The 16,506-nt window shown below is 42.1% G+C and overlaps 1 protein-coding gene across 2 annotated transcripts in view; it reads right to left on the bottom strand.

The window, feature by feature from the left end:
- The window catches only part of Ten-a (tenascin accessory), a 64,944-nt gene extending 48,762 nt beyond the window's left edge, over positions 1-16,182 (bottom strand). The window contains exon 1 of one of the 2 annotated variants that reach the window (XM_011312131.1): positions 14,402-16,182. In XM_011312131.1, coding sequence (XP_011310433.1) covers positions 14,402-14,457 — 56 coding nt within the window. In that variant the 5' untranslated portion in view covers positions 14,458-16,182. The remainder of the gene's footprint in view (positions 1-14,401) is intronic. The other variant, XM_011312210.1, reaches the window with a different exon arrangement.
- Positions 16,183-16,506: the final 324 nt, after the last annotated feature.

The raw sequence follows: 16,506 nt of genomic DNA on the forward strand, positions 1-16,506 counted from the left end.
ATTATACAAAACTTGTTATTTCTGGATTGAAAATAGGGGAAAAGAAGGAGAACAGGAAAATAATTTACGGTAAAATGCGGAAAAAAGCTTGGGGAGTTTAATTGAGTAATTTAATCTTCACTGTGAACAATAGGGAGTACGAAATTTCATAAAGAGGGGGTAAACGAATCCACGTCCCTCTGGGCTTTAACCCAAAACTATCAAAATTCATTTTCCAGGATGGGACCCGTTGGGGTGGATGGAGAGAGGCTGAAAAGAACGAAAATTTAATCGACTTGGCCTTACGAAAGCAGAACAAAGCGTCCTCTGGATATCTCTCACTCTACCCTCTCTATTCCCTCGAGCCCGTAATCCAGGAGAATCCATCGTTACACCCTTCATTATTCTAATATCAGTAATGTGATTGGCAGGTTTACTCGAGGGTGGAGAGTGTGTTTCGAGATATATTCGAGATGTCACCGAGTAAATTGAAGAGAGACACTCGGAAAATGAAGAGAATAAAGTGTAAGGGAGAAAAGTAGGGGGAATTCGGGCCAAGGGGGTGAGAAGGAGAAGACAGTCAAGAGGTTAATGACTCTGAGGGGATGGACTGGGGTCTAAAAAATGGTGTAGAGATTATGCCACCCCCATTACCCAAAAGTTGAGATATATGAATCTTCGTGGAATCCCGCGACAAATGCTTTATCCCCAAATACGTCGAAACAAATTGCTCTGATCTCAGTGAAAAATAGTGACTTTTTCATATCTCGCTCTGTCAAAAGAAAGAAAACCAAGAAAGACCAGAGAATTAATAGAGAAATCCCGGCAATTGACCCCAATATCAATTCCAATTTAATTACCGCCCTTTAAACTTCGATGAAGTTCGGTATTAAATTCAACGTACTTCAATTCCAATCGTAAATGTCTTCATCAGTAATGAATTCCAGTATGACTCAATTAACTGAATAATGGAGTAGTGAAAAATCAGGGAAATTCATTACTTCGCTCCAATCCATTAACCAATCGTCAATTAAAAAAAATTCATTTAGTCATCAACGCGTGAACTAAAACACGTGCCATTAAGTTTTCATTGGTCAGCAGATTCATGAATATTGTCGTCATTCAAACAAGAGATTAATTCCACCATTCAATTTGAGATGATTTCTCCACTTGAAAATTGAATCGACTGTCATCGACTTCATTTCCATGATCAATGATGTCATCGATTATTTTCCGAGCATGACTCAATCATCACCGCAACAACTCGAAATTCCCCGGAAAATTCACCACTAAAATCAACAATTCTAATCTGCCCTATCGCAAAACCCACTCCTAGCAGTTTCCGTAATTACAACTGACAAGTTACCAGACATTCACATCACCCTTGGATATTCATATTTAATTGTATCCCCTAATGACGTCGACGGACCTCAATAGACCGATTGACAGAGTCATGTTCAGTACAATGGCCTCTCCGGGGTCCCGTCAGTGCATCCTCGTACAAAGCATTGATTTATAAATTATTCTCAATGGAGCCAAAGTGGACTCTAAACGAGGACACAAATCATCTAAATAATCGCGGGGGGCCATTACACATCAGAAAAATGGCATGAACTGCACATTCCACTGATCGTCACGCATAGTCATGTGAGTAAAATTCGTGACATATCAGGTGACGGTCATGTGACCGTTTGTTATCACACGTTAAAAATGTGACAGTCTTCGCGGATAAAAAAAGCCATTCAACTAGTGACGTGAAAAAATTTATGGAAAAACTTCCTTAATCATAATAAAACGCTGAGAAAAAATCACTCGTTCTATTGAATCAATTTCTCACTGGCACAATGAACTGATGGACAATCACATGAAAAAAACTCGGCAAAACATGACAAAATCTCGTGACACAGAAAAAATTACCGTCACGTCGCATCTATACAGACAATTTGTCAGACCAATTGTTATCTGACCGATTACTCGCATGTCGAGTCACGCGAATAACCCGCCCCAGCCTTTGCCCGAGTAGCATAAAACCTTTCCTCGGAGATGATCAACGAATGCGTCCCTTAATCCCCGAAAATTGATGGAAATATCGCCCTTTGTAGCTGTCGTCAGCGATCTGTTTTTATTTAATATTCCCTTGCATTATGGGAAAAGGTAATATTAGCTCTGGTGGCAGCCTCTGGCGAGTATCCAGAAGAGCCTTGGCCGGGAATATCCCTCAACTCTCTACTCTGGCTCCTCCAACCAAAGAGATTACGTCCATCCTATTAGAATATTCAACCAGGCAAATTAGCTAATGTCTCCCCGGCATTTTTTCTCCCCACCACTTTATTCCCTTCCTTTTGAATTTTCATTACACTCTCACCAATTTCTATTCCCACAATATCACCGGAATAATTCAATATTCTTTGTTGAACGAGAGAGTGTGCCGTGGCTGATAGTGAATAGGTGTTTCCCCAGCGGAATGATCGATCGGTCACTCTCATCACCAGTGCATATACACCAAGTGTCAAAATATTTTCCTCAATCCCATCAAAAGAGTGAATTAATCACGGCATTCTGCTGTTTCAATAAATTCACACGACCGAATGGAAAAATAAAGTTTTATGAAATTTCTCGTTTGGATCAATAGCCGATGGAATTCTCCCATAAATAAATCCCCATGAACAAATGCGTGAGAGAAATCGAATAAACCATCAGTGTCATCAGAATCGGTTATAGCTTTGAGCTGGCAACTGCTGGGAGATATTCCATTATTTTATCGTTGGTGAAAATATGTAAATTAAAGTACGGGCTAGTTGTCCATTGGGCTTGGGGGGTAATATCTACGACAACAAGCCAAAGCCCTATCTCGTATTCCGAATATGCTCGGATCTTCTGGTGCGAGATATACGCACCAATATCATCCTCACATCGTACCAATTTCGATCCTATATTACGTGTTACACACGCATATTTCGGGTGAATATACCAAAAGCGATATATCGTGTATATCGGGGAGTTTGTTCTACCCACATGAGGCAAATGCGGTGGTAACCGTGGGCCCGTATTTTGCGGAGTCGTACTCCGTGAAATTAACTTCTACTTTTAAACCCGAATCTTCTCCTTATTCCTAGATAAAAAGTGTTATGACATACTCGTATTTATGCTGGAGGCTTGAATTTATTCACTGAATCTGTGGATGTATCACACTGGGGAGTTGAAAAAGTCGGTGAAAGTGGAACAAAGAACGGGAGTTGAAAAAATGTATTAATTCAACTTTAATCAAGGTAATTGGATGGGTCTCTTGAGGAGGGATAGGACGATGGTGTGTTTTATCAAATGGATGAAACATACGGGGGTCTTCACCCTTCGGATTTTCGGGAGAATCTAGGTCAATGGGTGATGAGGAAAAGTACTCGGGGCGGACAACTTGAAGACTTTTCGAGCCCTTTTTTATGGGTGTAATATAAATAGAGGGAAATTTTGATAAGTTCACGATTTATTCCCTTCGGAATCTACTTCCTTTTTTTTTATTGGCCAATCAGAACGGCAATAAAATATTAAAAATTGTTACTCAAGTCACTGAAAAATCAATTTTCCTGTAGACATGACTCGTTTTGCGGAGATATTGGCAACTCCGGAGAGAAGTACGTGCCAATTGAATAATATTTTTCCTGAAGTGAGATAAAATAAAATCTTAAATAATGTAGGTCATTGGGCAACGTGATAAAAAATGGCAGAAAGAGCTGAATGAATTGACGAATTAGTGGGTTAACGCTCGGGTTAACGCGTGTGAATAGCGTCACGTAACCATTTGAGGTTAAAAACGAGAAGCCTTGAATAATCGATCATACTTAGAGGGTGCCTTTGGGAGTGCGAGTACCTTTTCAGGTACGAGGGAACGCAGTAAAAAGGCGTTAACCATAGAACCAATGGAGCATCTCTCAGCGATGTTGAATAGGTAAAAAGCAAGAGAGGAAGCGAGAGGAAGAGAGGCATTCTGAGTACACGTTACGTCATATTGAGTACAAGAAGGAATAGATCGGTTGCCGTGATGTATTTCGTAACATCCCGAGGAGGCACCAGTGGCATTATCCACTAGAGGAGGTGGACGGTTTTTAGTGGGAGTGTAAAAACGCCGATATGTATTCGTGCCACGGGAGTCCAATGAAGACTTTGAAATTCCCCTTAGGATCGTTTATTCATCCCTCGATTCATCGATTCCTCGGTTCCTCAATTTTCCTCTCATCATATTATTAGTAGAAACAAAAATATAAGGGAAACGGAAAATGAAATAGAAGAACAGAGAAGCCAGCGTTATCGTGATAATTTTTATCCCTCCGCAAATAAAGCCCAATTCCCTTCTTCCTTAATGCCTTTTTGCCCTCTTGTACCCCTTTTTCGCCCCTTTTTGCGGATGAGCAGGTGTGTCACTGACGGAGAAAGAGATAAAGCGTGACACATATTTTTCCAGATACGTATACATATGCTGGAGGGTGTGGGAAAAAAAAGTTGGTGTGGGTGGGAGAAAAATAACGAGCATGGATAAAGATCAGGCGGAGCGAAAACTACCGTAATCTTCGACTTTATTAACGCCCGTTTCTCCTGCACTCTACTCTTTCATTTCTCATACAACCTCGGTTATATACAATTGAAGAGTTTTTACTCTCTCATGGCAATGACGTCTGTTTATTCTGCGGTTTGAAAATGTTTTTGGTGATATTGTCGGGCTTATTAACGTCTGAAAAACGTTTTAAATGGTTTCATTCTCGTCCACTAAACGTGAATTTCTCCATACTGATATTCAGTTTCATGTGTTGACTGTTATACATTTTCTCTTCTCTCAGTTTCACATCTAGTTTCTCTAGTCACCTCGTTTATTCAACGTATTATCTATTTATAACGGCTTGAGACAGTACGTTAAGTCCAAGGAGGTTTTGCACCCACTAGACAGGGGTGAGGATTGAGGCAAATATGCGAGTGTATGTTGAGTGAAAATTCTCGGTGCTCGTATTTTCTGTCACTTGGCATGACCCGTTGTCATGGTGGTGCAGGAATGGAAGGGAGAAAGTATATTAAATAAATTGAATGTTAAAAAGACAAAGTCGTTGGAAATGGCCAGGAGGGCATGGGGTGTCAGCCACGCACAATAAGCGATTTTACCAACACCAACGCAGAGCGTGTTACAAGAGGCTCAGGTCGTTTGTCAACTGAACGAATGAAGCGACACTTTATTCTTTATTTTCCTTTTTTTTTTCTCTTCATATTTTAGGTACGTTTCCCTCGTCTCCAACCACCCGCACGAGCCAGTCGTGACTCGCTCCCTTTCTCATTTGATACTGTCAATGTCCAACCCTCTCTCTCATCTTCTCACACACAACACTTGGCCCTTCTGTTTTCAACCCGCCCCATTACTCATCGTGCAAATTATGACTCTAATTTGCTGCGCTCGCTTCTTCATTCGAAAACCGAGAGGATTATAAATAAAACCATGAATGTTCGGCTGGAGAAATATCGACAAATTCCAATGGAAAAATTCCGAGTAAATTCTGTAAGTGAGACTGCATGAAACATTGCAAAGAGTCAAAGCCGAAATGGCTGGAAAACGAAAATTAAATACCAGTCGATTAATTAAATAAGTGAAATGGAGAAATTCGTATAGGGGCGGACGATGTTAAAAAATTTTTCACGAAGCCCATTACAGGTGTCAATGAATGACTTGGAGTAAAAAATAAAGAGTCGGAATAATTTGAAAAACAATGTTGATTGAAGGTGTTGCCAGGGAGGCGAGGAAAGCCGACAGGAAGTTGTGTGTCGGTGTTAGAATCTCCCAGGGGAAGAGGCCCGGAGGGGGTGGAATGGGAGTGGCACGAAGTCGCTGGAGAAAATCGTGGCAAAGTAGCGCCTGTCGAGTTGTCTAGTTTCTCAGGGTAGGTCCCTCCGCTCCTTCGTCCATCAAGCCGGCGTTGCACCCAACGGAGAGGAGGCAACAAACTACCCCCAGGTCTCCTCTGACACGAGTGCGCCACCCCCATTCACCACCCCCTCCCGCCGATATTGATCCGACGTGGCAGTACCACCCGGTTATTACTTTATGCTCTGTAGTTGCACATCAATAAAAATGAAAATAAAATTGACGAATAAAAAAAATAAATACAACAGTAGATTTTTTTTTATCATGGCAGTATGGAACCGCCTGTATTCAACCGATGGACAGACACATATTCGTCTAAGAGGATTATGTACTTTTCTCCAACTGTATACAACTGGGCAGTCCACCAAATAGCGCGAAAGCCGTATTAAAGCCTTAGAATTCCAGAGCCAGAAATTTTCGTGGAACCGTTACCCTTTCCAACTTCTCCTGCGAACTTTGTTTGCCAAGAAAATGAAGAAATGAGAGAATACAAAAAAAAAAGTTTCATTTTTTACGTGACTTCTGCGAAGTAATATTCCTCGTGTTTATACAGTATAAATGCGATGATAACCTCGTGCGAATGAGAAGAAAGGATAAAAAATAAAGTTAGAAGTTTTTTTCTTGTCCGGGAGAGAAGAGCCGAGGCGCTACAAGAATTTGGACGCGTGTAAATCACAAGAGCAGCCGAGACTAACTGATGGTATTATTTGATTGAAAATGTCTCTTGTTTCTCTCCTTCACCTTTAGCAGCTCATCTCGCTCGTGTCCTCTTTATTTTCAGGTTCAATGGGATAGTCGTTAAAAGCTTCGATTACTGAGCTACGAGAAAAAAGCCTCAAGCATCTTCACTCCCTCCATTCTCCTATTTCTTTTTAGCTCATCGAGGGCCTTGGGTTTCGGGTGAGCTAACACACAAAAGAATCGATTCGAAACGTGAAACTCACAACGGTTGCCATCGGGCCTGCCCGGTTGCCTCCAACCGAATGAAATTTAAGAGGTTAATTGGAACAGATAAACCGCCTCTCTGTATTCCCGTGATGGTTTGTACGCGGAAAGACCAGTGCCTTCAACGGTTGAAATATTTTTAACAGACTATTCCATTTTATTCTCTTCATCTCCACATCCTCCATTTCCTCTTCTCCATCTCTGGAGTCTGTCTCGAGCGGGTTGCTTCTTCATTTTCCTCTCAGAACTTATATTTTTCTTTTTTTTTTCAGTCCACCCTTACTTCTCGTCATTAACGAAAGAAACAACTGCTGACACATTCATTTATTCACATTAGGCAGGTTAAGCCACAAAGTGACATGTTGAAGAGAAAAAGGGAAAAATTAAACGAGGAGTTGAGGAAAATTGCATACCACCGGGCATTACGTATTTATAAATCCCCGGCATTCTGCTGCACGAGGCGATGAATTACTTATGACTTCCACCTATGTCTTCTGTCCTCCCATTCCACCACGACCAGATGTACGTCGGCTATACGCATTTGGTTATAACTTGAAGACCTCTACACGTTTACACTCACCACTGGGGGGAGTTATGAGTTTGACACTGTGTTGGTTTGCTCAAGGTGGTGAAAAATAGCCGATGGGCCTCTAACTTATTGAGAATATTCTCTTGTACGCCTACCCAATGGACACCCGTTAGTTTATCGTCAACTGGCTATCGTCGCCGGTACTTCCGGTTAACGTGGTTGTCACAAAGTTTTGATCGATGATGAAGTGACATGTGAGGAGAGAAAGAAGTGTTTTGAGAGAGACGTCGGCTTGGAGTGGCATGTTGTGCAAACAGAGGGAATTGTTTATGAGTTCTCAGGTGAAGAATGGCATTTTGGTGTTACGGGGTAGGCTCGGACAGGTAGATAGATATTGAGTATTATTTTGAATTTGGAGGTCTGCAGGTGCTCGCGAAGGGAGACATGTATTGACGAAATGTTTCCCGGAAGGGTAGCAACTTGACCCTATAAGGGAGCTAATGATCAAATCGCATTAGTGTAACGACGAAGATTGATTTAAAACAATTCGGGTCCTGCAGACGACGTGGTAAACGCCTTTCAGAGCCGGAGGAATCAGCACCAGTGAATGCCAACCACTTTCAGTAGAACAGCTCTACAACCCCGTCCACTTGACAATAAATATTCCATCCAATACAATGCAACTCGGTGGAAATGCCGGTTTAATGTAATTAAAAGAAAGTTCATCAGAGGAAGTTTGGAGATGGGGAATTGAAGTTTGTACAAAACGTTAATACAAACAAATAACTGATTTAACGGGTGGGAGGATGGAAAAAGAAGGAGTTTGGTACGTCGACGCGTGCGGGATGTCTAGGGTCGGAGTAATTTAGCCGCGGGCGAGATTTATTGAGATTCTTCGGGGTCGACTTCACCCAGAATGAGAGAAAGAAAAAAAAATACACGAAAATAAAGAAAGGGGGGAGCAGGAGAAAAGGCACGCCGGGTGTCTCGAGAGTGGTCCTCGGATTCTCCTGACAACGAAGCCACGTCCGTTCCATTTTCAATTTCATTCCCTTTCCATATACACAGCCCACACGTGGTAGGAGAGATGAGGGAGGAAGAGAGCGTTAAATTTTTTTTTTTTCGCCTGTTTTACCTTCGTAAAATTCACGACGCGTCGACACTCGTCTCTCGTTTTTTCTCTCTTTACGAGTGAGGAAAAGGGTAAAAAAAAAATTGAGGAGAGTACATCACACTCGCATGTACATGCCACACGTATGCATCCCTTGACGCGCCTCAATTTTCCTCCTACTCAGTCGTCACATAAATTCACGTGGTCCTCTAACGACCGAAAAAAAACTAAATACCGGAGATTAATTTTTTTCGCCATTCACACGAGAAAAGGAATTCATGATTCAAGTTTTTCGCTACGCAATTTTATAGTATCTAATTTACAACATTCAAGTAGAAAGTGTAAGTGGATAAATACTGGGGATTTGAGGTGGAAACTTCATTGGTTAAAAAATTCAGTACTTGTTATCTGAAATTGGCCAAAAAAAAAAATTGAGAAAACCGAATTGCCTCCGCTATCGGGAACTTATGGCAAAACAGATAGAAATTCCTGGGGGATTTGATAGCTTGCGGCTCCGACATGATTCATGAATTATTTTTTTGGCGTCGCACTGTACTCCGTAATATTTCCTTTTTTTCGTGAGAAAGTCGACAAAATTGGATTCATCAGTTGATTTTTCACAGACAGAGTCCCGTGGCGTAAACGATCCGTGGCGGGCACAAGTTCAAACGAAACTACAAGTTTTTATATGGCAAAAAAAGGCATCCATAGACTGAACGTAAAAGAAAAGTAGCCACTCTGGAATTCCAAACTCGACCGGTTGAAAAGCGCGTGTATGTGCATTGCGAGGTAGAGCCTCCCCATTCTCATATTACCCGCATTTTCCGATGTGAGGGGGTTAAATGCAATTCACCACCGTAAATTCTATCATGCTACCTCTCGCAATTATATTCCAACAAGGACACCCCATCTTTTACTCCACCCCTCCTTTATCCGAAGATATATAGGCGTAGAGAGGCTGGTTTTTGTAGCAAAAAAAGGGAAAAAGTCAGAGATCAAAATATGAGCATCTCAAAAGCCGTTGAGAGGAGCGAGGGGGAAAAATGGAAGTGAAAAAAAAAAAGAAAGCGGAGGGGTTTGAGGTCTCCTATCCTTCCTGCAGACAGGATTGCGTACAGACTATACCCAAGGGGTGAATCTTCTACCGGTTAGGGCGAAGGAGACGCAGACGACGAGGAAGAACAAAGCGGAAAATAATAAAAAATGCGGGAAACAAGACAAAAAGGGAAAAATATTAAGAAGGAAGATGATAAAACGACGAGTGGCAGTGGGGAAGGGGGAAGTGCGATATCCAACCGGTAACATCACTCTGTTTCTCACAAAAAGGTGAAGATGGTGGCGGGGTTGAGGGGAGAAGGGTGAGAGAAAAGGAAAACGAAATTCAGGGTGAAAGATACGAGGCGGAAGGTAGCAAGCCTCTGTTTGGTCGGTAGTTGCAACTGATGGTAAATACATGGGAGAGAGGCACAAGTGTTGGAAGATTGGGCGGATTGGGTAGAAGTGAAAGAGCTATGAGAGGAGGTGACAAAATAGAAGAGACGTGGGACACTGGAGTGTGAGAACGATTTTGCCTCCTGTTCGAACTGATGTCCCCCGAGGTCAACCTCACCGTGACTGCCTATCAATTGCTCGGAAAAGCCCTGTCTAACTCGCCTCCACGACGTGATCGTGGATTAAGCCAGTTGAAATTCACGTTTTCTCTCACCCCCTTGTCACATAAAAAGTCCTCATCATTTTTCACTATTCAAACAATAGTTTTAAGTCGTTTCAAGTTGTTTTGAGGGGAGACGACGTATTTGGTAAAGTGAAAATGAAGTGACGATAAAGAGAATGGATTGAATAATCGATTGAATAAATTATTCACTTTTCAGAATTGTTATTAGGCGTGTGGAAAATTCAGGGGAAAAGTTTCAGTGAGTGATAGGAAAGACTTTCTAGTTTTTTTGGGGACAAAAAGTGGATGCGAGTGAGAATTATTATTTTTATTTGACCCAAGATGGTAGGTATCGCTTCGTTAAACGCTTCATGTGGAATATTCTCTCCGTCTAATCAGACCGAAATAATCCGAGACTGATTGTTATACCGACGTATAACTCCGGAATTACATTTGAACATGATCTGATATCCCCGAGATGTGATTCACGTACTGCTCTTCTATCTGAAATTGCAGCATTGGATAAACCGGAAACTCATCGGGTGAAAGCACAGTTGAATACGAAGCGAGAAGGGAAACCGGCGCAACAGCAAAACACTATGTAAGTTAGTGTTACATACATAGAAGTTCATGGTGAGAATCCATAGTCGAGGTTTCAGGTGAAATGTGTATACGTTATAGTTGCCAGTTTAAGACAGGTTGATGTATGGCCACTGGGGTCGCTTTGCTTTAACCGCAGAATCGTCGACTTCTATGGCCGTCCCTTTTTCCCCTCAACCCTTTACAAGATTCAACCCTTTCCCAGCCCCTCGGTGTAAAATTTCAAAGTCAAAAATGATTGAACATTAACCGCTGGCAATCCACCAGTGTCGGTTGGCTTTGGGGATTTCTCCGGTTTCCAAATTCACACGTTAACACTCGTCAAAAAATATATATGTCATAACTATATGTGACGTATTGCATTTTTCGTCGAAATATATGCACATATAATTATACAATATATTTGATTAGCGAAAATATGAAATATTTGATTATGAGACCGTTTTGAAATCGTGTTTGTATGATTTAGATTTGGACTTACAATTTGAGAAATTGATGGTAGTTATAAAAAAAAGGTGAAATTGTTGAACCAAACGAGAGATATCCATATGAATATATAGTATATGTCGTCATATAGTCGGACCTCTTCTCAATTTTTATTTTCCCGTATCTTCCGATTGTTCCGTCGGGTGGCGAATTGAATTCCGGATAAAACAAAGCCAATAAATAAATTCCGCTCGTATTCGAATGTTCTATGAAAAAAATTTAGTTCACAGCCGCAGCGAGCGACTGGTGAGGGGTAGCTACATATAGTCGAATTGTTCGAATTCGCTTCCCCTACAGCCCCATGCACGCGACTTCAACGAGAATCTACTGTATAAAGTGAGAGTTTTTGTTTCAAGGTATTTTTTATGAGAGGACAATCATCATCGAAATGTCGATAAATAAGTTGGTGAACGATGTAATGAATAAACAGAAATAAATGGGGCATTTAATTACTTAGAGCATAACCTCGGAGTTACCACTATCTAGATTGAAATTCAGAATGTAGAATATATTAAACACGTGCTTGGCTTTGAGTATGCGGGCAAAGGAGAAACGGGGTAGACCGATATTCGATTGCACGTGGCTTTCCTTTGGACCACTGGTACACCAAGCGAAAAGCGAATAGTGTAAAGCGCGTCGTATTGCCAAAGCTTGGCTTTGACCCCTACTCTCAATCCCGAGTCGTGATTGGCGTCTCTCAGAATGTTTTGGGTAGCTAGTTCAAAGAATACATTCCACACACCTCAATCATTGAGCGATCGTGGTTCACCGGATCCCCATGTTGTACTTGCGGCCAGATTCGCTAGTTCCGGATCAGTTAGCAAACTCCAGTGGCATTGACGTGACAGTTGGCTCTTAAATAACGTCGATCAAGTATTCACCGAGTCTTTTAATTCACCCCATGACAGTGGAAATTAATTGAAAATCACCAAATCACTTTGAACACCATTCGCCTAACAGTTGAATTTGGAAGATACGATTATCTTCCCTGGGAATCTGGGAACTGTCGCGATTAGAATCTCTTACGTATTTTTTGGGTAGATATGTGAATTTGTATATTTTGCACACCTCAATTATTAAGTCATGATTTGCGGGTTTTGGGTTGTACTTTCGGACGGGTATTTGGGAATTGTGAATGAATTAGCAATGTCCACTGACAGTGACGTGACAGATGACTGGTAAATAACTCCGATGTTCATGTTAATGAAAAAACCAAATACTGGGATTATCATTGAGATTTTAATCGTCCAATTGCTGTGACCTGGGATTAATGATTAATTACTTAATTTATCTGTTCAAAAAGGTTAAATGGGGGATTATGGTTGAAATTGGCGAATTTACTCGGTTTGATTGACATCTCTTAGTACGTTTCAGGTAGCTAATTGAATTGATACATTTCGTACACTTCAATCACTGAGTTATTGCGGTTTGTCGGTTCTAGAGTTAGCAAACGGAACTCACATTGACGTGACAGTTGACTGGTAAATAATATCGTGGAATATCGAGTGTGTTTCAATAGATCCAACAGCAATGGAAATCAATTGGTAGTTTCCAAATGAAATTTCAAATTCCATATTTAGGAACAAAATGACGTGCAGTTTTTATTTTTTCCCTTCCCATTTTTATTTCTCGCATTGCTCCAGTACTCGATCAATCATCAGATCGTTTACCAGAAAAAACAAGAGAATATGTAGTTTTTCAATACCAAGATTTTTTAGCCCTGAAAATTCCAATGTGATCCGCAGACCGTTTCAGGCGAGTTAAAATAATGACAGTCCTAATTGTACGTGACTTGCAACCGAATTGAAAATTTCTCGATGAATTAGTGATAGCGAGTGGCATTAAACTGACATTTGAATCTCTGATAAACGCTTTAGAGAAGACGAATGTAAAAATCAGTGAAAACCACTCAAACAGGACAATGAAACAGCAAAATAAATTCACGAAAGACATGATACTAATGATTGGTAGTTCTTTCCTGAAATAACCGAAAGACTTGATTAATCGTCAATTACCGAATCCCACTCCGGCTGAAGCTGAACTAATGAACCCTGTGACGAGATAACAGCGTAATAACCTCGCAATTTGTTACCAAGCCAAAATCTACAATCTTTTATACTGTTTACTCCCCTCCCCCGCTCGTCAGCAAATTTTCATCCAGACTTATTTATTACCAGCGTGCCCATCCAATTACTGGACCCAGCTTTAATAGAGGTCAATTAGTTTTGTCCCTACCATCAGCCCTCAGACTACTTCCTGACAGATACTTCTGCGAAAACTCCTATGTCTCCATTAATTCAACCAATGGCGCACATTTGCGAAAGAATCAACTCAATCTGCTCTCTTCCATTCTCAACTCAATTCCTCTCTGTCTTGAATCGAATTGGGTTGTTTTCGAATCCAACCGAGGTACATGGAGAGAGAGGAAAAAAAAAAGAAGGGAGAGAGGGTGCAGTGCTTTTAAGGGAAGAAGGGAAAACTCTATCTCCCGATAGTTTGCTATTTTCAGAGCCCCTTTAACGTTACAGAAACCCGTTACTTGGCAAAGTTTTGCGACGTACCGGAACCTGGCACTGAAAATGGGGGAAAGGTGGGGGGGAGGGGCGAGGTGGTGGAGGATTGAAGGGGGGTGGGTGGGTTTGGATGAGGTTGGCTCATGGAGATAAGAATCCAGTTCGTCCACCTCTCTACCTCCTCTCTGGCCCCTCTCTAATGCATATTCATTCCTAGGGTATATCCACGGACTGTCTGTGTGTTTGACTATCCACCCTCACGAATGCACGATCGTTTACCAAGGGTGAAAGTGTGCGTTCTTCGAATTTTAACAGGTCTTGGGCGGGTGGGGGTGGCACAGAGGATTAACATAAAGGCGATATTTTCACGCCTAACGAAGGTGTAATTTATCAAAGTGAGGAACGACAGGAAGAAAAAGGTATACGCACTTAACGAAAAGGGCATACAGATCGATTGAATTTCAATTGGAATGGAGCTGGGGGCTCGGTAAAAAAAAAATACACGTTTAATGGAATTCAATGAAATGACATTTCAATTGGAGTGTAAATCGTAGCCGATATATCAAAAATTGGAGGACGCTGACAATTTGATTGGTGTGTTGATTTTTCAAGAGTGGAGACGTTTAATGGTGAAGTTTGTTTTGGTAATGACAGTTTGAGTGAATGATTGGTAGATTGATTAGCTTACCGGGCGTGTCGTCGTGGTAGTGGCGGTGGTACGGGGCTGTGAAAATTATCCATCATAGAGTATGCGTCTCGATCAACGGTTTTTCTATCCAAGCTCTCGAGCTGGTCTAGCCTGAGCAGTTCAGCCTCACGGGGTGAGTGTAATTCACAGTGTGTTACATGCAACAGTGGCCGGAGTGATGATACATTGCCGTCATTGCATCTCTGCTTTGTCTGGGAGTGGGCACGAGGGGCCCCAGGCCCAATGACAACCTGATGGTCTTCACCATCCGTTGGACGTTGTTCGTCACCCCAAACCTCAAATTCACCCGCCGCCGAGTAATCACCAAATCCACCGTTACCCTTCACCGTGTCAACTTTAATGATACCAGTTGGTTGACGCTTTTTACGGCTCGTTGTGTCACCGAACCGCACGGGTACGAGACCCCGCGGTGATGACAGTACGATATCCTCGTGATTATCTTTTGTACGTTTATGATTGGACTTTGTACGTTGCCGTGATGGCAACGACAGGGAAAATGGGAAAATGTTACTCCTATTTGTCCGAAACGGCGTCAGAGTTACAGCCTTTCATTCAACTTGTTTAATAAATTACCCGCGTCACCACCCCCAATACACTGATAACACACACTTTCACTTTGATCACTTCACACAATTCAAAAAAATTCTATCGGCGATGATAAAAATCTCGCAAATTAGTTATCGCATTCAATGAGTGACAGGCGATTCTTCCGGATTTTTTTTCTTTTTCTATCCAGAAGAGGTGGAGAAATTGACGAACGAAAAATAGTGTCTGACACCAACTGGAGAAGTTTAAAACAGCGTTAGGGTAGGCAGACAAGGATGGGGTAGGGCTGTGGAAAACTCGGGGATTCCAAAGTTCCTTATCGATCTGTCAACGCCAGCGAGAAAGTTTGAATCGTTCTCCAGCGAGCGATATCTTCCACTGGAGATCCACTCGACACCCTGGTCTCTCTCAAATCCTCAAATTCAACGGCTGATATTCCTTGCTACCTCAACAATGCACTGTCATTGTCTCATTTATTTATATTTTCATCAATTACGTTGATTGCTATTCTCCTCAACACATTGACGGTGTCTTTCTCACGGCAGTGAAAGAATTTGTCGACTCAAATGATATTTTCGTTGGAAAGGGTAACCACGACAGATAGAGTCAGCCCTCGGGGGATATCTCTGTGCCGGTCGTGGAGCTCGAAGGCAACTGGGTTTGCGCGCACACGGAAACCCAATTTCCAACGTGCAACGTCGGGGGGTATAACGTGTAAGCGGCCTGGAGAGTGTCACCGACGATTAAACCAGGAGCCACTGGTTGGTACGCTAGGGAAACCTAATTGGGTCACGCGGACTGGCAAATACGATGAGAATCCTTACTCCATACTCCCTACACCCTCACTAAGCGTAATGACTGGAGGAAAAAAAAAGCAACAATTCTCCACCTTATCTGTCTCAACACTATCAATGCCCTCGTCTTATCGAATAACTTCACGAGTGTTTATTGTTTAAGTACGTCACAATGTTTCACACACTTTGTCACTAAATCGAAGAATCGCCGTGACTGTTATCTCTCGTGATATTTTTATCCGTCGATAATTAGGTAGATAATTACTAGAGAGTACTGTAGTAATTTAATTAATCCTTTGGGAGGCGTTGATATTTTATCGTTGTAGAAAACTTTGAGAAATTTGTTTATAACACACTTGATCTCGGGGTTGGTGGAGTTGGTGGAGTTGGTATATTTGTTATAACGGAGCGATATGCTTCCGCATGAGCAGCGGATCAAAGACTGGAGGCCACGGCGCCGCAATGCCCGGCACAAAGTGACACTGGAGCTTCCCCACTCCTTGGGTAGAGGTTTGAGCGCGTGCGCCTATCCGGTTCTCTTACCCTTCGTCCTTTCACGTCTTTCTATATTGTGAGTCTCCCCACCCCACCCTCTCGCCACCCCACCCTCTATCCACCCCACTCTCTACCCCCCCTTCTACCAACCCTCTACGCACCCTTAGTCCATCCACTGTAGTACAAACCACCGTCGCACAAGCCTCGACTACTCACCAACTGCTCAATGTGTGTGCATCCCTTGTGCGT

The sequence above is a fragment of the Fopius arisanus genome, unplaced genomic scaffold, assembly GCF_000806365.1.
Source record: "Fopius arisanus strain USDA-PBARC FA_bdor unplaced genomic scaffold, ASM80636v1 scaffold00001, whole genome shotgun sequence".
Taxonomy (NCBI): Eukaryota; Metazoa; Arthropoda; class Insecta; order Hymenoptera; family Braconidae; genus Fopius; species Fopius arisanus.